Consider the following 21,223-nt stretch of genomic DNA (forward strand, 5'->3'; position numbering starts at 1 on the left):
ATAACTTCCTGATGTAGCATGTCTTGTTACACCCACCAGTAACTTCCTAACGAAGCATGACTTGACATACCTACACATGAGTCCTCGAAGTAGCATGTCTTTTATACTGGCCAATAACTTCCTGATGTAGCATGTCTTGTTACACCCACCAGTAACTTCCTAACGAAGCATGACTTGACATACCTACACATGAGTCCTCGAAGTAGCATGTCTTTTATACTGGCCAATAACTTCCTGTTGTAGCATGTCTTGTTACACCCACCAGTAACTTCCTAACGAAGCATGACTTGACATACCTACACATGACTCCTCGAAGTAGCATGTCTTTTATACTGGCCAATAACTTCCTGTTGTAGCATGTCTTGTTACACCCACCAGTAACTTCCTAACGAAGCATGACTTGACATACCTACACATGACTCCTCGAAGTAGCATGTCTTTTATACTGGCCAATAACTTCCTGTTGTAGCATGTCTTGTTACACCCACCAGTAACTTCCTAACGAAGCATGACTTGACATACCTACACATGAGTCCTCGAAGTAGCATGTCTTTTATACTGGCCAATAACTTCCTGTTGTAGCATGTCTTGTTACACCCACCAGTAACTTCCTAACGAAGCATGACTTGACATACCTACACATGACTCCTCGAAGTAGCATGTCTTTTATACTGGCCAATAACTTCCTGTTGTAGCATGACTTGTTACACCCACCAGTAACTTCCTAACGAAGCATGACTTGACATACCTACACATGAGTCCTCGAAGTAGCATGTCTTTTATACTGGCCAATAACTTCCTGTTGTAGCATGACTTGTTACACCCACCAGTAACTTCCTAACGAAGCATGACTTGACATACCTACACATGACTCCTCGAAGTAGCATGTCTTTTATACTGGCCAATAACTTCCTCTTGTAGCATGACTTGTTACACCCACCAGTAACTTCCTAACGAAGCATGACTTGACATACCTACACATGACTCCTCGAAGTAGCATGTCTTTTATACTGGCCAATAACTTCCTGTTGTAGCATGACTTGTTACACCCACCAGTAACTTCCTAACGAAGCATGACTTGACATACCTACACATGAGTCCTCGAAGTAGCATGTCTTTTATACTGGCCAATAACTTCCTGATGTAGCATGACTTGTTACACCCACCAGTAACTTCCTAACGAAGCATGACTTGACATACCTACACATGACTCCTCGAAGTAGCATGTCTTTTATACTGGCCAATAACTTCCTGTTGTAGCATGACTTGTTACACCCACCAGTAACTTCCTAACGAAGCATGACTTGACATACCTACACATGACTCCTCGAAGTAGCATGTCTTTTATACTGGCCAATAACTTCCTGTTGTAGCATGTCTTGTTACACCCACCAGTAACTTCCTAACGAAGCATGACTTGACATACCTACACATGAGTCCTCGAAGTAGCATGTCTTTTATACTGGCCAATAACTTCCTGATGTAGCATGTCTTGTTACACCCACCAGTAACTTCCTAACGAAGCATGACTTGACATACCTACACATGACTCCTCGAAGTAGCATGTCTTTTATACTGACCAATAACTTCCTGTTGTAGCATGTCTTGTTACACCCACCAGTAACTTCCTAACGAAGCATGACTTGACATACCTACACATGACTCCTCGAAGTAGCATGTCTTTTATACTGGCCAATAACTTCCTGTTGTAGCATGACTTGTTATAACCACGAATAAGATCCTGATGTAGCATGACTTGTTATAACCACGAATAAGATCCTGATGTAGCATGACTTGTTATAACCACGAATAAGATCCTGTTGTAGCATGACTTGTTATAACCACGAATAAGATCCTGATGTAGCATGACTTGTTATAACCACGAATAAGATCCTGATGTAGCATGACTTGTTATAACCACGAATAGCTTCCTGTTGTAGCATGACTTGTTATAACCACGAATAAGATCCTGATGTCGCATGACTTGTTATAACCACGAATAACTTCCTGTTGTAGCATGACTTGTTATAACCACGAATAAGATCCTGGTGTAGCATGACTTGTTATAACCACGAATACGATCCTGATGTAGCATGACTTGTTATAACCACGAATAACTTCCTGTTGTAGCATGACTTGTTATAACCACGAATAAGATCCTGATGTAGCATGACTTGTTATAACCACGAATAAGATCCTGATGTAGCATGACTTGTTATAACCACGAATAAGATCCTGATGTAGCATGACTTGTTATAACCACGAATAAGATCCTGATGTAGCATGACTTTTTATAACCACGAATAAGATCCTGATGTCGCATGCCTTTTATGCCGAGCAATAACTTTCCGAAGTTGCAATGACGTACTAAATCGACCAACGTCGTTCTGATGTACCATGACGTGTTATGCCCACCTATACGTTCCGGAAGCTGTATGTCCCATTATTCACACCAATACATACCCTGACTTAACATGTCTTGTAATGTATACATTGACGTTCTGCCCAGTATCCGTTAGTCTTGAATTGTAAATTCAAAAGCGCTTTATTCTCGGATCCAGCAAATGTTCCCCGAAAGACATGTTTCAAGGGACTTTTCATATAGTCATGGACGTCATACAGAATGATTTTATCACCTTTGGGATTGACACCATATACATTCTAGGAAAAGAAGGGATATTATTGGAATTAAGTTCGATGTTTGCAATGCATTTATTTCTTAGCTGTGCACATTACTATCCCATATAAAGCAAGGAAAACTTTCATTCACTCATTGTTCTCTTAGACATTATGGTCGTCATAGAAATAATTCCAGAACTATATTCAGAGGTTCGCAAAACGAAATGGATGAAATGCTGGTGATCGGAATTAACCACCAAAATGCCAGTTCCCATCAGCTGATTTACTCACGTGAAACACAAATATATGAGACCGAATCGCTTGTTTCATATGTATATTTATGAATAAACACTGAGAGTGACTAGACAGCTATCAGTGGACTACATACCAAGGGATGACTGAAACAATAGTCAACCCTCTCTTTATGTCGAGTATTAGTACAACAGCTCCAGTTTGTGATGTTTTGTTATACCATTCAGTTCACACTCTAATGTAACATGTCCTGTTGTACACATCAATTCACAAGGTGATGTAACATGCACAACGCACCAGTCACTCCCTGATGTTCAGTGACGTGAACGTGTACTGTGACGGAGGTGCAAACGGGGTAACGTCGCGTTGCGTTCCAGATCATTGCCCTCTCGAGTAAGAGGTGCTCTGTCAATAATACGTTTGGACGCAACAGGAAAATCTTTGTTCATCAAGTCTGGTGATCTATTCCCATGAAGACCAACATGTTTACACCCACACAACCAGTGAAGATATGGGCAGAAGTCTACAGCGACCCATGTTTGTCGTAAGAGGCGATTAGTGGGATCGGTTTGTCAAGCTGTCTGGCTTGGTGGACACGTACCGTCGTATCCCCCATGTTGCATAGATCGATGTGTTTGTTGGAATGGATTGTTTGGTCCTGACTTGATTTTTTACAGACCACCGCCACATATAGGGATATTGCTGTGCGAGGTTAAAAAAACATATTAACAAACAAAGGAAACATATACACTCATGAAACACCTGTCTATAGACCACTGACCCTTAACGATAGTTTCCTGACATTCTTCTGGCAGCCACTGCTGCCGATGTTGTATCGGAAACCAATGTAGCACTAACAGATCATTACCTAGCAAGGTCGAAACCAACACACATGCAAAAGAGATCTTCTTTAGTTACAATCATTTTTATGTATTTGCCTGAGTGTTATTGTTTGAAGTGTGTCACTGGGGTTTCGGTGATGGTATGGGCCTTTTAGTGTATCCCGATAGACGTCAGGACGTGTATGTCATCGCTTGTTTTCAGTGATTTATTGAATCATGCAATGATCACCACTATTTTTTCCTTGGACATGCTATGTTTGTAATGAATGTGGAGATTTCGGGACATTGGTTGAGGACATGAGGGTTCGATGTGTCGTGTTTATTTTTTGATTGTGTGAATAGCTCTCTACATTATGTCAGATTAAAGTATTTTTGTCTTGAAATTTGTATTGTATTGATCCTGAAAGTACAGGAGTACATTGCATAAGTGTATATTGTATCGATCATGAGAGTACATCAGTAAATTTTGTCATTGTGTTCATCAAGAAAGGAGCGAGTACATTGCATCAACTTGTTTTGCGCTGATCATGAACTGTATATGATACACTGAGTCATGTGCATAGGGATGTCAGTACAAAGTGTCAGCGTTTGTTGTGTCGATCATGGGATTAAGGATGTTTGGTGTATTGGATTCGTCGTTTGTCTATGTTTTCCGTCTCTCGTCGATATGAATCCATCTCCCACAGTCTTCCCACATACCAGCCACGTCTGTGGAGGACTTTGTGTAATTTCACGCCTCCATTTTGGGAAATTGCATGTGCCAATCACGTGTATTGATATTTTAGCTCAAAGATAACCAATTTCCCAAGTGTCCAGAAATGTACCCCTAGGCCTAGGAATCGCTCTGTTTTGACTGAATGAAGATGAGAAAGTACTCAGCATTGAGTGAAGCTATGAGTCCTTATAGAAGGGAACGTTTTCTTCGGTGGACTAAAGGCATTGGAGAAGGCGTGGGGTGTATGTATTACCGTCGTGGAGGAGGTAGTGTGTGCTGTGTTTTGCCAACAAACATCAATAAGAAGTCAGCTCCTTCTCACTGACAAGAAGCATTTTACCGACAATGTAATTTTGTTCAACGCACAGAAGCCTGATGCGTTTGTAATAGCCACTCACACGAACATTTGTCAAGTTTAATGAAGGTTTCATGTGGATTCCTTCACAGGTTGCAATGTGATGTTTGTGCTGTGTCCACAAAGAGTTAGTGTTCTCATTGCTCGCTGTAAGTGTGAGATGTGAATGGTTCTGACCACATCCCACTGTGCCCTGCTATCAAAGATAACGCTGCGTTGAGAGCTTAATTGACACTAACGTGTGAAGAGAGTACTCCCGGCTTGACGGTGCTCAGCTCTCATGTGCTGAGTTTCAGTTGGGGTCGGATAGTTGAGCAAACATGTTCCCAGTCATGGCTATCTTCTCGCCTCAAAGGCCTGCTTATTGGTCGCACAGGAACATAAACGTCTCAGCCTGGCATGTCGGCGTCCGAGCTGGCAAATCAAAGATTACACACTGTAATTACAACCCGGGATGCAGCTATTGAGCATTTTGATCCTGTCCAATTCTAGAATCTATCGATGCTGATTTGTACGGGCTGAGGTATGCACTACTCGGCTAATGGCAACAACACAAGTAACAAGCCAAACGAAAGTTTATTGTGTGCAAATACTTGTACAGAGAGGTAAATTGGACATACATGCACACAATCTGATACCCTTGCTAGAGCTACATGTTATCGACAAGGCTGCTTGCTTTCTAAACCGATTCCACTAAAATAGATTTCAGCGAAGACGAGACGTTTCTTGGAGGGGAATACAGCAGTGCCAACGATGCACGCTATAACACCCCCAGCCTCAGTTACAACTCGGCTCGTCCTTACAAGCACAAGAACATTATCGGAATTTTTCCAAAGCTGTCAAGATAGCTGAAGCTAACACAACAACATGTGTGCACAATGAAAAGACTGCTTTTGCTTCGGCACTTAGGCCCAACATTTGGTTTTCCATATGCTTTGGAACTCTGTGTATTGGAAATCATTCACCACCTACCATCATCTACTTTTTCCGTGTACAGACATTCTAGAGAAACACTCACCAGACTGGTTACGTACAAAGTGGGTAAATCAAACCTCGATACCAGTGAGTTTTCGTATCGTGGTCTCTTAGCGGTAATTTGTTAATACTGTCAGTGAGAATTGGTCGAAGCGCTGAGATCATACCCCGCACACCACAGTGGCAGATTTATATAACATGATCGAATACACGTTCCGATAAATGCATCTTAAAATAGCTGCATTATGGGTGCTTTCTTTTAACTGATTTCGACATATTCCTGTGTGTTACTGTGACAGTATACAAGATGGGGAATATGCTATGTATGAGGTTTGGACGGTACTTCTCGCTAACCTAGGCTACTTGAACTGTATGCTATACACCTGCAGAAAGCTAAATGGTGTGTGAAATGTATTAGCTTCACGCATTCTTAAACTTTGTATGCAGAATTTCTGCAGACGTTGAACACGATAGACCTGCCATGGAGTTGTGTTAATCTGAGTTGAATTAAGAGGGGTACTGTATCGATATCCACTCCATGCATATTTAAGTACGTTTTATATGCTTGCATATAAAATATATACAAGGCTCGCTGGTCAGGAATATTCTCTGTCCCTGGACTTAGCCCCTGTTAGCAATAAAATCTCCATATGCTATACTTCCGATGCGTTGAATACTACCCATATACATCCTCTGAGATACACTAAACCCTGCAAGAAAATATATAACGTCAGTATACAAAACCTCAGGTGGAATATACATATTGTTCAGGTTTTATATACACTGTCCGTGACTTTGACGTTGCTTACACTGTCTTTATCCTACTTCACCGCAGGGATGAACGATGTGTATTATACTTCATTATATTTATCTATTCCAGCTGTGATATTCCCTGCCTATATTCTATATTTCTTCTGCATTATATACGGCTCATCAATAGTACTTCTGCTGGAATATTAGCTCACCTAATGAAAATTAGGTCTGCTGATGTCGCAGCACTTAGCCCCTCGCCCATGTGTCCATGCATCCGCTGTTACCATTTCTAGTTTTCAAGTCCTCTGAAACTACAAAGTGTATGAAGCTAAACATGGCCTATTTCATTCCAGATAGCAGCTAAGAGAATTCTGATTATAATCTGAGCACGACCCTCAAGGTTGCGAAATCATTTTTATATCTAGCTTCCGCCTTGTGACCTTGACTGCGTAAGAGCTGATGTTACAAACATGAATATGTTGTCGCAACACAATTGAGAGTAGGCACACAATTTTAAAAATAATTCTAAGATGCAATTCCACACTAGCTTGCTAACGCATTTGATCAGATTATCTTCATACACTGGGGAGCAGTGGTAAAAAGACGGTTTTTGCATATGGTTGCCATGGAAACCAAATAGAAATTGTTCTAGCAACATTTGGAAACTCTGTCATTAGGATCATCAAAACATGGTTTCAATGGAATACACCTCTTGCACTGGAGATAATAGTGAAACGAATTCAGAGGGAGTTTGGGCCAAGCTGACAAGTGTAAGTTATGCCTTGTAGGTTAAGGCCGCCAAGGACTTTTTTGGGACATACTGCATAAAATGTTTTGTACTCAATGATCACAACAGTTCTGAAACGGACTTTGTAATTAGAAATTAATGTTTGAATGTATCACATTTACAACGAAAACCGTCAAAACATCAGGACAGTACATGCTGAGAGCTTCTGTTATTACGTTGTCTACAAGAAGATCTCACTGTGTTGTTTTAAGTATAGGGATATGCACTGAACTTTGTGTTTGTAAGCGACGTTGTAAATATTTAATGTTCTCATTTGTTATTTAACTGACAGTACATTTTGACACCGAATTGAGGTTAACATTTATGACATCATTTGTTAAATGTCTCTGATGAGGTACAGACACACGCGTCTATTTTCTGTGTCCTCTGCAAGACACTCTCGAAATCAGGTGCATTGCATCCTTTGTTTCCAGCTGAACTGAAGATAATTTGTTTAAGGTATGTGATGTGCTGTCTATGATGGGGATGTATGATCACCATCTATGTGATGATGGTATGTATGATGACTATTTATGTGAGTTCGGTGTATACTATGACTATCTATGTGATGACGGTGTATATGATGACTATCTATGTGATGATGGTGTATATGATGACTCTCTATGTGATGATATTGTATGTGATATGACGTCTATGATGGAGATGTCTATGAGTTGGCGGTGTTTATAATCACTATCTGTGTGGTGATGGTGTATATTATGACTATCTATGTGATGATGGTGTATATGATGACTATCTATGTGATGACGGTGTATATGATGACTATCTATGTGATGATGGTGTATGTGATATGATGTCTGTGATGGAGCTGTCTATGAGTTGGCGGTGTTTATAATCACTATCTGTGTGATGACGGTGTATATGATGGCTATCTGTGTGATGATGGTGTATATGATGACTATCTATGTGATGACGGTGTATATGATGACTATCTGTGTGATGATGGTGTATGTGATCACTATCTATGTCATGATGGTGTATATGATGACTGTCTATGTGATGATGCTGTATATGATGATTATCTATGTGATGATGGTGTATGTGATGTGATGTCTATGGTGGGGATGTCTGTGGGATGGCGGCGTATATGATGAATATCTATGTGATGATGGTGTATGTGATCACTATCTATGTGATGATGGTGTATGTGATGTGATGTCTATGGTGGGGATGTCTGTGAGATGGCGGCGTATATGATGAATATCTATGTGATGATGGTGTATATGATCACTATCTATGTGATGACCGTGTATAAGATGACTTCCTATATGATGATGGTGTATATGATGGCTTTCTATCTGAAGTATTTGATGACTATCTATGTGATCATTGTTAACGTGATCACTATCTGTGTCATGATGGTGTATATGATGGATATCTATGTGATGATGGTGTATCTGATAAATATCTATGTGATGATGGTGTATGTGATGACTATCTATGTGATGAATTTGTATAAGATGACTTCCTATGTGATGATAGTGTATAGGATGGCTTTCTGTATGGTGGCGGTGTATATGATGACTGTCTATGTGATGACGGTGTATATGATCACTATCTGTGTGATGATGGTCTATATGATGACTTTCTATGTGATGATGGTGTATGTGATCACTATCTGTGTGATGATGGTGTATAAAATGACTTCCTATGCGATCATGGTGACTATCTATGTGATCATGGTTAATGTGATCACTATCTATGTCATGATGGTGTATATGATGGATATCTATGTGATGATGCTGTATATGATGTGAGGTTTATGATGGCGATGTGTATGAGATGGCGGTGTATATAATGACTATCTGTGTGATGACGGCGTATATGATGACCACCTGTGTGATGATGGTGTATATGATGACTTTCTATGTAATGATGGTGTATAAGATGATTATCTGTGTGATGACAGTGTATATGATGACTGTGCAATGATGGTATATGTGATTTGATGCCAATGATAGAGACGTATATGAGTTGGCGGTGTATATGATGACTATCTATGTGATGATGCTGTATATGATGTGAGGTTTATGATGGCGATGTCTGTGAGATGGCAGCGTATATGATGACTGTCTGAAGTGATAATGGTGTATGTGATATGATGTCTATGATGGGGATGTCTTTGAGATCTCGGTGTATATGATGACTATCTCTGTGATGATGGTGTATATGATGACTATCTCTGTGATGATGGTGTATATGATGACTATCTCTGTGATGATGGTGTATATGATGACTATCTCTGTGATGATGGTGTATATGATGACTATCTCTGTGATGATGGTGTATATGATGACTGTCTATGTGATGATGGTGTATATGATGACTATCTCTGTGATGATGATGTATATGATGACTATCTGTGTGATGATGGTGTATATGATGACTATCTCTGTGATGATGATGTATATGATGGCTATCTCTGTGATGATGGTGTATATGATGACTCTCTCTGTGATGATGGTGTATATGATGGCTATCTCTGTGATGATGGTGTATATGATGGCTATCTCTGTGATGATGGTGTATATGATGGCTATCTCTGTGATGATGGTGTATATGATGGCTATCTTTGTGATGATGGTGTATATGATGGCTATCTCTGTGATGATGGTGTATATGATGACTATCTATGTGATGATGGTGTATATGATGGCTATCTATGTGATGATGGTGTATATGATGGCTATCTGTGTGATGATGGTGTATATGATGGCTATCTCTGTGATGATGGTGTATATGATGGCTATCTCTGTGATGATGGTGTATGTGATGGCTATCTGTGTGATGATGGTGTATATGATGGCTATCTGTGTGATGATGGTGTATATGATCACTATCTCTGTGATGATGGTGTATATGATGGCTATCTGTGTGATGATGGTGTATGTGATGGCTATCTGTGTGATGATGGTGTATATGATGGCTATCTGTGTGATGATGGTGTATATGATGACTATCTCTGTGATGATGGTGTATGTGATGGCTATCTGTGTGATGATGGTGTATATGATGGCTATCTCTGTGATGATGGTGTACATGATGACTATCTCTGTGATGATGGTGTATATGATGTCTATCTCTGTGATGATGGTGTATATGATGACTATCTCTGTGATGATGGTGTATGTGATGGCTATCTATGTGATGATGGTGTATGTGATGTCTATGTATGTTATGATGGTGTATGTGATGATGGTGTATGTGATGACTATCTGTGTGATGATGGTGTATGTGATGACTATGTGATGATGGGATATATGATGACTATCTCAGTGATGATGGTGTATATGATGATGGTGTATGTGATGATGGTGTTTGTGATGACTGTCTATGTGGTGATGGTCTATATGATGACTATCTATGTTATGTTGGTGTATGTGATGATGGTGTATGTGATGACTATCTCTGTGATGATGATGAATTTAATGATGGTGTAAGTGATGAGTATCTATGTAATGATGGTGCATGTGATGATGGTCTATGTGATAATGTTGTATGTGATGATGATGGTTCTGATAATGATCGATGTGATGATGTTTTAAACGGCCTTTGCAATGGTGGTGCCATAACTGTACATTCCGTGATATGCTAAAAGATGTTTGATGATACAGTATGTGATGAGAACCCATGTGATGATGGCGTATGTTGTGCATGTGATGATGATGTATGCTGTACATGCGATGCATATTCGTGCACCTGTATCATCTCTGATCTGCATCTGTTACAGTGCTGACGACCGACTCCAGGAACAGAGAGACGCACTGGTTGTGGTGCATGATTCGGGACAACTGCTGTGGATGCCTCAAGCAATTCTGCGGAGTTCCTGCCTGTTTGACACTTTATATTTCCCGTTTGACTCACAAAAATGCAGCCTTAAGTTCGGTTCGTGGACGTACAATGGCAACAAATTGAACATAGACTTTGTGGATTCTCACCATATGGACGTGAGTGACTTCGTGCCCAGCAACGAGTGGGATATCGTGGAGAACAAGGCAATACGCAACGTCAAGTATTACACCTGCTGCCCCGAACCGTACCCAGACCTCACATTCAGTCTCAAACTCAAACGGAAGGTAGCGTTCTACACGTTCATCCTGGTCCTCCCCTGTGCCCTACTGTCCCTCCTGACCCTCGTCATCTTCTGGGTGCCGCCTGAATCCCCGGCCAAGCTTCAGCTGGGTAGGTCATCTTATATTCAGGTGGGAAAGTCATTTTGTAATGCACATGATGGTTGAAAGGGGTGTTGGCATGGGCGTGTCCTCTTATTGTGCATTGACCTTTCAGTACTGACACAACTGTAAGCCTTATAATTGTGACAAAAGCGTTCATCTTATGACGTTGACTTTGTTATTTAATAACATTCATGTCATCTCATTGTGTTATGGATGTCTAGATAGGAAAGTGGTTCCATTATGTATTAATTGTTCAGTTAGGAACATCACATCAATGTGTATTGAGTGTTTGGTTAGGAACGACAGACATTTCATTTGTATATTGACTGTTTGGTTGGGGATAGCATTTAGTTTGTGTATTGGGTGCTTAGTAAGGAATGTAATGTCATTAGCGTGTTGAATTTTGAGCTGTGGATTTCATTCCGGTTGTTTAGTTAATTTTTATTCGGGAATATGTTTCATTTGTCTACTGAGTGTTAGCAATGTCACCTTTATGTGTTTTGAGTGCTCAGCTGGGAATGCATTTGTAGCATTTTATTGTGTATTGAGTGTTCACTTAGCAATGGCATTTCATTGTGCAGTGAGTATTCACGTAGGAATGCCACTCCTATCTGTACAATGCGTTCAGAAAAAAAATGTCATTCCTCTGTTCACTGCATGTTCAGTACGGAATGTCATTTCATTATGTTTCAGTGTTCAATTCACAGTAATATTTATACATTTATTCTCATATAACTTCCTTAGGCTTAAGTCTTTTTCGAAAGCGTTTAAAGTTTTTAATGGGCAGATCTAGACTTTTTCCGACATCAACCATAGCAGATACTCCGTAGCTACATACTGTGATAAGTGCGCCTGTCTGTGTTCGCCAAAGAGCTACATGGTCATAGTGTGCACATACAATCAGTTATAGGTCTCTGATGTTAAAATGAATGGTTACTGACATGCTACGTGGTCATTACAATCGAATGCACGCTACTGAAGCATACAACAAGAAAGATGCCATGCATTACATAGTTTACTCTAGGGCTGTTACTTCCAAAACAGAACAATAATATACAAGAAGGGCACAATTAGCTGCGGCTGCATTACACACAATATGGAACACAATATTCAGAGAAAGGTCTTCCATTGTGTAGGGCAGTTCCATATTATAATCATTGATACAAATGTATAATTGTATACACAATTAAGTGAGATGAATATATTGTCAAATTAATTCGTTAATGTATATGTTACACATGGCCGTTCAGTGGGTAAGCCGCCATATGTTATTTATGGAAATGACACCTTAGTGCTCATATCAATAATGAAAATTTGACACCAGAATGCTCGGCTGGACGATTTGCATTCTAAACCAGTACATTCGTTTCATTATTTGTCGAGCTGTTGCTTGGCAGAGAAAGTTAACTGTGACACTTGTACTCAATTTAGAAATAATCCATATGGTGCTTTTAGTCTTTGTTTGCGTATGTGTTTAGTTGTTCACCAGTGCGTATTTTGCAGAAAGGAAACAGAAGATGATATTTGGCTGTAATTTATCAGAATGAACTAAACGTCAAACTCAGCATTTTAAGGATTCAAAGTGAAGTTTTCAAATCGAAACATGAGGGGAGGCCAAACCCACTCAGCCCAAGAACCCATACAGTGTACTGTACTACACAGTGTTATGTGAAAACGGGTCTTTCGTATCTCAATAGATACACCTACGTCACTAATATGTACCAGATGGGCAGGGACGTTTCTTCCAGTGGTTTGTGTCCATTATATTAGGCTGGGTGAGGGTGTGGGCGGGGTTGCATGCTCGTCAAGATCAGAAAGACATTTAGCTGCCTACACTGATAACTAAACTACTGTTAAGCTCAACTCACACAAAAATAATTGGTATCATGTACCAGATAAGGTTGTAGTGTATCCTTTCAGCTGGTCTTAAAAGGACGCTATGTTTATCAAACAGCAAATGTTAGAAATGAAATTGGATTCGCGGATATTTGGGATGAATAATCAGTTAGTCGACAATGTATTTTCATAGCTTACACAAAGGTCAAGAGAATCATTTCGCAAAATAGATTTGATCTTTAACTTGCACAAGTAAGTATTTGCATCAAAGCACGACCAAGAAGTATGAGATGTTGAGAACAGCTAGTGATCATGAATTTAGTGTCATGCGCAATTTAGAAGATGTGACCGCTGAATTAGACATAAATTGTAATTAATCTGACAAAAAAATGTATTAGACATTTTCCCATTCAGTATATGAACTTCATCTGAATGTGTATAATGAGAGGTACACCATTACTCAGATAATGAGCTTTTCCAAATACAGAAACGACGTTGTTCTGAATTTAGAGAGTAAAAGTGGAATAACTTCTATTTTCAGGTATGAGTATCTTTGTAGCCTTCTTCTTTCTGCTGTTGGTCTTAGCAGAGTCCACTCCCCGTGCAGCTGCATCAGTACCGCTCATAGGTAAGTGTTAATCCCAGGCGCAGCTGCAGCAATACAACCAATAACTAAGTGCCCACCGAACGTGCAGCTGGATAAGTACCACTGATAGGTAAGTGCCCAACTCATGTGCAACTGCATCAATACGACTCGAAGGTAAGTGCCCAACCAACATGCAGCCGTATCAGCATCACCTACAGGTAAGTGCCCACCCAACGTGCAGATGCATCAGTGGCACCACTCGACAGTGTCCACCACGTCAGTAAAGTTGACCTCTGTAGCTATGTGTTTATGTGGTGGGCAGAGGTAGAAATATAGTTATATTTATGCCGAACAATAGGGTGTTATCCGCTGCTTGTTGCGTGATTGGGTGACAGCTTGCTATATGCTTTCTGGAGAGAGAGACAATCGTTTTGCGCACCGCTTCAGGTGATACAAAATTTATTGTCCTGAGAGACCAATCTATTTGACAGATTTTGTTTCTGGTAGAACAGTAGTAATGTTTTTTTCCTAAACCTAAAGTAAGATTTATTTTCCAGCAGGTTCGAAAACAACCTTTTTGATTGAAGTTTCAAGTGAATATATAATAAACCTGAGCCCAATGTGTTTATTTTGCAGGCGCCTATTTTTGTCTGAGCATGGTGCTGATCACGGTGTCAACTGTCCTTGCCTGTATCGTCGCTAACATGTTCTTCAGGGGGGTCCGTATCAACCGCGCTCCAGCGTGGCTTAGATCTGTGAGTAGAAGCCAACCATGTCTGTTTATTTAATCTGTTCATGGCCGTCACTGTCTGTGTCTGTAGTACTGAAAGCGTAGTGTTATTGTAGAGTACGTTTTGAACACGGACTTGACTGAATGGCATCAGCTTGGAGTTGTTTCAAGCTGTTCAGTACCTTTTAACAGAACAAACATCTGCCATATTTGAAAAAAAACCAGGGCTGTCTTTGATTTTGTCACTTGTCGGCTGATAAATCTGTTTGATCTTATGAGAACGTATAACCGACATTTCCAGTACCTTCTCAAAATTCATTGGAATATTCATGCATGTTTTCATGCTTATAAAACTGATTACTTGTTACTGATAACGATGTACGTCAGGTTACATTAACTATCAAAACAAATATACATCCACTCACTAGGATAAAAATATGCACATGTTTGCTGATATTTCCCTACACAAACCATGTATCGACCAGCACTCGATTATTTGTAATAATCAGTGATCGATTGTGATATTACAAACCTGTGAGACATAACAAAGAAGCGTACACAATAGACAAATAATTTCGAATATTCATTACTGTCTAGTGAACCAGTTTATTGTTCGGTATCTATTAGAAGTTGCTAATATCCTGCAACGCCCCATCTCATCGACTTTCAACAGTCGTTCATAGTGATAAATTACTTTATTTTGTCACATATGAAAGTACTAAATGGGCCTGGAAATTATTCATTATTGTTATTCATAACTTGTACACACATTCCATATTTAATCGTTGCACTATGTGACCAGCGTGTCGATTTCAGCTACGTTCACTTTTCTGTCATCCGTAACGGTTTTAATGCTTAATCTTTCTGTAGACGATGCTGGTACATTCCATGTGGGTTGAGTTTTGTTTTGGTTTTGGTTTTCTATTGATATCAACAGTCTTTCCATTTGCTTGAGCGGCGGGGTGGCCTAGTGGTTAAAGAGTCCATCTCTCGTCACGCCGAAAACCCCGGTTCGATTTTCCACTTGGGTAGAAAAGTCCATCCCCGGTGTTCCCCGCCATTATATTGCTGGAATATTGCTAAAGGTGGCGTCAAAACATACTCACTCCAGCTGTGTCTCGACTGTTGATATATACTAGACTACGAGCGAGCCAGAAGTAGCACAGCTATCAATGTCGTCGGGTTACTTAACACACAACAACCAAGAAATCCATCCATTGTTACCATTCCACTCTCATTTGTGTCAGTTCTCACAACAAGCACGGTCGGTTGAGAAGAATCGGAAGAAATAATTTGTAGCTTGAAAACACAACTGAAAATTGACACACGTATTCGTCGATCACTAACTGGAGAACCCGCCAAATGCACGTCTGCGGTTAGACCCCACAGAATCTGAAATCATGATGCAAACAGGTATTCAATGGATGCAGTTCTGGAACTGGGGATATAATATTAGAGTGAGTGAGTTTAGTTTTACGCCGCACTCAGCAATATTCCAGCCATATGGGGGCGGTCTGTAAATAATCGAGTCTAGACCAGACAATCTAGTGATCAACAACATGAGTATCGGTCTGCGCAGTTGGGAACCGATGACATGTGTCGACCAAGTCAGCGAGCGTCAGGCACCCGATCCCGTTAGTCGCCTCTTACCACAAGCATAGTCGCCTTTCATGGCAAGTATGGGTTGCTGAAGGCCTATTCTACCCCGGGACCTTCACGGGTCGATATAATATTAGAATACATAGTGATAAGCACAGGTAGATCATATGACTTGCAGAGAAGACAGTCCATGTGGACAGGGATGATATTGATAAAACTGTTGATAACAAGTTGAGTTTTTAGTGAGTGCTATGTTTCGATACAGGATCTTGCATCGTTGTCAGACATGAAGAACGTTACACGAATCTGTATCGAAACGTCGTACTCACAAGAAGCATTAATTGTTGTCCAAAACTTATGTCAGAATTGTACTTTCCAACTTCTTTATGCCACTCATCGAAGTTACAGCAAGATCATATGACTTATGGCAGGGCAGCCAGTCTATGTATACATGCACGGAAATGTAATATCTCTTGCAGGGCAACCAGTCTAAGTATACATGCACGGAAATGTAATATGTCTTGCAGGGCAACCAGTCTGTGTATACATGCACGGAAATGTAATATGTCTTGCAGGGCAACCAGTCTATGTATACATGCACGGAAATGTAATATGACGTGCAGGGCAGAATTTCTACGTAGTCGTCACAGTTGGATAATATGACTTGCAGACAGAATTTCAGGACAATCACATTTACATTGTTTGCCGTAGCGACAAAAGCACGTGTCAGTATGGGTACAGTTGGGTGGCGAAAGATGTAAAAGTGAAGACGTCAATATTTAATCAGCTTCCCTGAAGAAGAATGAAAGCGAGAGACAGGCCTAGACGTAGGCCACATCCTTCCTCAGACACCTCCCTATGCTGCTACTCCTTTGGGTGTTGGCTCATAACGACAAACAGCACCAAATAGCTGACAAATACGCCGCCTCTAACATAAACAAGGAAAGATCATTTCTCTTAAACGGATATGAATATTGCAGGACCGTTAGAGGTGTTCCAAGACGTCTCCCAGGCAGTTATTGCCTGTAATATGTGGCCATTAGTCCTCTTCAGTATCCAACTGATTGCGGAGCTGGAATAACAAAGCAGAGTCTAACGTAGCTTAAACAATACGATGTCAAAATCATGCATGAAATAGGAATGGTCTCCCCAAACATATGTGATACAGTAATCAAATATTCATCCTAAGATTTGTACAAACCATTTTAACACTACCTGAAAGAACGACGTGTCCAGTCAGAAACACACAAACACAGTCATCATTGGAGGAGCAGTTCTCACACAGACGCATTTTCTTTGGAGAGAGACATACAAATAACTAATTCAATTCCCTCGTCTTTGAGAATACAGTTGAACTTTGTCTACATAGATGACTGTATTACTGAAGGAAAGTATCTCTGGATTCGCTTCTTCGAGTCTTAAACGTTCAATGTTATTATGGTATGTTTGTGTGTTTTTATTGTAATATTTTTGTATTATCTAGTTTGTGTAATATGCTATTGTGATTGATCTTTCCACAATGTTGTGTGTGTGTTTCGTGTTATTATAGTGTATTTGTTCACTATAATATATTGTATTTGTACCTGTATTGTATCTGACTGGATACCCATATATATAGTACATGTATATATAAGACATGTTGCACGATTGACTGTTTGTTTGCGCCACAACGAAACGCACGCGATAAATGTGGTCTTACCCCAGGCAAGTGAGTTTGCTCAAAATAGCTTCTTTTCTCCCAGCAGTGAATGGGTACCTGGTGGGATAAGTCATGTGACTGTTGATCTACTATGGCCTTAAACAGCCAAGCCATATTACTGTCTTTGAACATGCGTTAGTGTGTTTATATATAGTCTTTACAATTGTCCATTATCATTGTGGTGTGTTTGTACTTCAGTATGGTTAACATTTGTGTACGTAGTGTGTATTTGTAGCAACTTATTGTTGTATTTGTCTCTAACGATGTTTACTCTTTAGCTTTTTATTGTTAGTTGTGGTGGACTTGTTTGTTTGGTTTATTTTGCTATGTTGTGTCTGTGTGTTATATATACTATGTTTGTGTGTTTCAGTGCACGATAAGAGGTATCGCCACGCTACTCTGTCTGCGGGATAAAATCATTGATCCAGATGAATATATGGAAACAAAGAAGGAATCATCAAAATCCTACAAAGACACAAAGAACAAGTTCCCCGAAGCTGACTTTAAGTTCTCTAAGGTGAGACTGCTAGACAATGGTATCGACTATAGGATCACACCCCAAACTGAGGGTTCCGATCTTGATGCTTTTCTGGACCGAGGTGGTTTCCGCTCAGGCGCCATTTTGGAGGAAGTGAGAGGAATCCGGGACATTTTGGAAAAAAACGAGGAGAAGAAACGTATTCGGGATGAAAGGGAGCGCTACATTCGAGAGTGGCGTGTCATAGCGTGTGTGACAGATCGCTTCTTCTTCCTCATCTATGTCATTATCAACATCGTTGGCATCACCGTCATCTTCAAAGGTCAGTGACACTCTCTGCACCCTGGACGGCAATATTCTCAGTTGTGTCTTATCCTCGTCTGTCTGTGCGTTGTTGCTTCAACAGCAGCAGAACCATCCGGCCTTGGACTCCATGCTGTCTCAAACGACGTTCATCCCAAACAATGGGACACTACACTTTTATCACTGGATTTACGTACACCTTGATTGTGCAATATTCATGGAACTGTAAACATTGACATGTCCAGGGATACTAAGCTGAAATGTAATCCCCAGTGCTGCTTAGAAATGCTTCATTACAGATAGTGATACGTATTTGAAGATGATTGTTTTGTGGAACGAGTAGTCGAGGAACACTACGAGTGCTCATTGTTGCACATATTGAAGATGACATAGGGCTGCTGCTGCTGCTGTATATAAGTGGCGACCTGTCTGAGATCGCTCCAGCGATGTCACGGACACACGCTACTGGTCTTTGGACTCGTTCATGCACATACTGTAAAACAAACAAGGATATATGATATAACAATGATATATGTACCCTGTATATATAATTTTTATGTGTGGGCTTAATACGTCCGTAATAAAACGCGTGTTGTGCGAGTGGGAAGGAAGGAGGGAGGGTATTTGTGTTGGAGGGTGGGTGTTTGTGTTGGAGGGAAGGAGGATGGATATTTGTGTTGGAGGGAAGGAGGGGATGTTGGTGTGAGTTAGAGGAAGTATGTGTGTGACTGATAGGGAAGGCGATAAAGACAGTTTGAGACTAAATCCGTGTGAAAGTGTTTGCTATGTTGGTTTTTGCTTGTCATTGAATGTGTGTGTGTGTGTATGTGTGAACGCGTGTGTGTTTTAGTTTTCACGTGTGTATTGTTTGCTAGCCTACATCACGTCAGTGTATGTCAGCCTACGTGATATTACCTATCTTACATCATGTTCACTGCATGCAAGTCTCATGATGTATGTCACTGTGCTGGCTAACACTTCGGACACTGTGAACTAGCTAGCACATCGCACTTGGTGTGCATTACAGACTGATAAACAAGGAATTCCAAGTTACGTTTTACCACTCAAGTTCAACACGGGTCGTTTATAGATATACTGTACATCGAAGAACTGGTACCCACAAGCTTTATATACATGTTGTGGCGTAGTGGTTTGCACTGATGTTGTTCATGTCACCGTTGGCGTTGTCCGGCTGGGAGCTCACAGCGGCACTGTCAGAAGACAGGGCTGACTGACGTAGTGCAGTCATGTAGTGGAGGGAAACAGGATAGATTGGTATAGGGACGAAGCTGTTCCTTTAGATGGTGTCTCTGCATGTTTTCCACAAACGCGTGGAAGCGGAGGAAAACGTTGTATTAGTCAGGAATTATTTCAAGACACACTGTGTCAGCACACGGATAACAAGATACACTGTACTGGCATAGGCGGTGTTAAGTATTGCTGTACTGAGTGGTGGCGGGAGATACAGACGGACTAGTGAAGTTGTGTGGTGCAGCTGGTTGGTGGCACAGGCGGGCTAGTTATGTTGTGTGGCATAGAATGGTTAGTGGTACAGACGGACTAGTTATGTTGTGTGGTACAGGGGAGGAGTTGATGGTACAGATGGACTAGTGAATTTGGCTGGTGCAGACGGGTTAGTGACGTTACGTGGTACAGGATGGATGGTGGTCAGGACGGACTGGTGAAGTTGTGTGGTTGGGGAATTGGTGGTACAGACGGACTAGTGACGCCGTGTGGCACAGGGGGGTTGGTGGCACAGAGGGGCTAGTGACGCCGTGTGGCACAAGGGGTTGGTGGTACATAGGGGCTAGTGACGCCATGTGGTACAGGGGGGTTGGTGGTACATAGGGGCTAGTGACGTCGTGTGATACAGGGGGGTTGGTGGTACAGAGGGGCTAGTGACGTCGTGTGGTACAGGGTTGGTGGTACAGAGGGGCTAGTGACGCCGTGTGATACGAGGGGGAGGGGTTGTGGTACAGAGGGGCTAGTGACGCCGTGTGGTAGAGAGGGGTTGGTAGTACAGAGGGGTTAGTGACGCCGTGTGGCACAGGGGGGTTTGTGGTACAGAGGGACTAGTGACGCAGTGTGGTAGAGAGGGGTTGGTAGTACAGAGGGGCTAGTGACGCCGTGTGGTACGAGGGGGTGGGGGGTGGGGGGTGGTACAGAGGGGCTAGTGACGCCGTGTGGTACGAGGGGGTGGAGGGTGGTACAGAGGGGCTAGTGACGCCGTGTGGCACAGGGGGGGGGGGGTTGTGGTACAGAGGGGCTAGTGACGCCGTGTGGTAGAGAGGGGTTGGTAGTACAGAGGGGTTAGTGACGCCGTGTGGTACGAGGGGGTGGGGGGTGGTACAGAGGGGCTAGTGACGCCGTGTGGCACAGGGGGGTTTGTGGTACAGAGGGACTAGTGACGCCGTGTGGTAGAGAGGGGTTGGTAGTACAGAGGGGCTAGTGACGCCGTGTGGTACAGGGGGATGGTGGTACAGACACGCTAAGCAGGT

At 41.4% G+C, this 21,223-nt stretch overlaps 1 protein-coding gene across 1 annotated transcript in view; it reads left to right on the forward strand.

The window, feature by feature from the left end:
* The window catches only part of LOC137283615 (neuronal acetylcholine receptor subunit beta-3-like), a 55,290-nt gene extending 34,610 nt beyond the window's left edge, over positions 1–20,680 (forward strand). Inside the window, exons 4-7 of the mRNA XM_067815208.1 lie at positions 11,050–11,501; positions 13,872–13,958; positions 14,553–14,671; positions 18,315–20,680. Of these exons, the coding sequence (XP_067671309.1) occupies positions 11,050–11,501; positions 13,872–13,958; positions 14,553–14,671; positions 18,315–18,752 (1,096 nt within the window). The 3' untranslated portion in view covers positions 18,753–20,680. The remainder of the gene's footprint in view (positions 1–11,049; positions 11,502–13,871; positions 13,959–14,552; positions 14,672–18,314) is intronic.
* The last annotated feature ends 543 nt before the right edge of the window (positions 20,681–21,223 follow it).

This window comes from Haliotis asinina, chromosome 5 (assembly GCF_037392515.1).
Source record: "Haliotis asinina isolate JCU_RB_2024 chromosome 5, JCU_Hal_asi_v2, whole genome shotgun sequence".
Lineage (NCBI taxonomy): Eukaryota > Metazoa > Mollusca > Gastropoda > Lepetellida > Haliotidae > Haliotis > Haliotis asinina.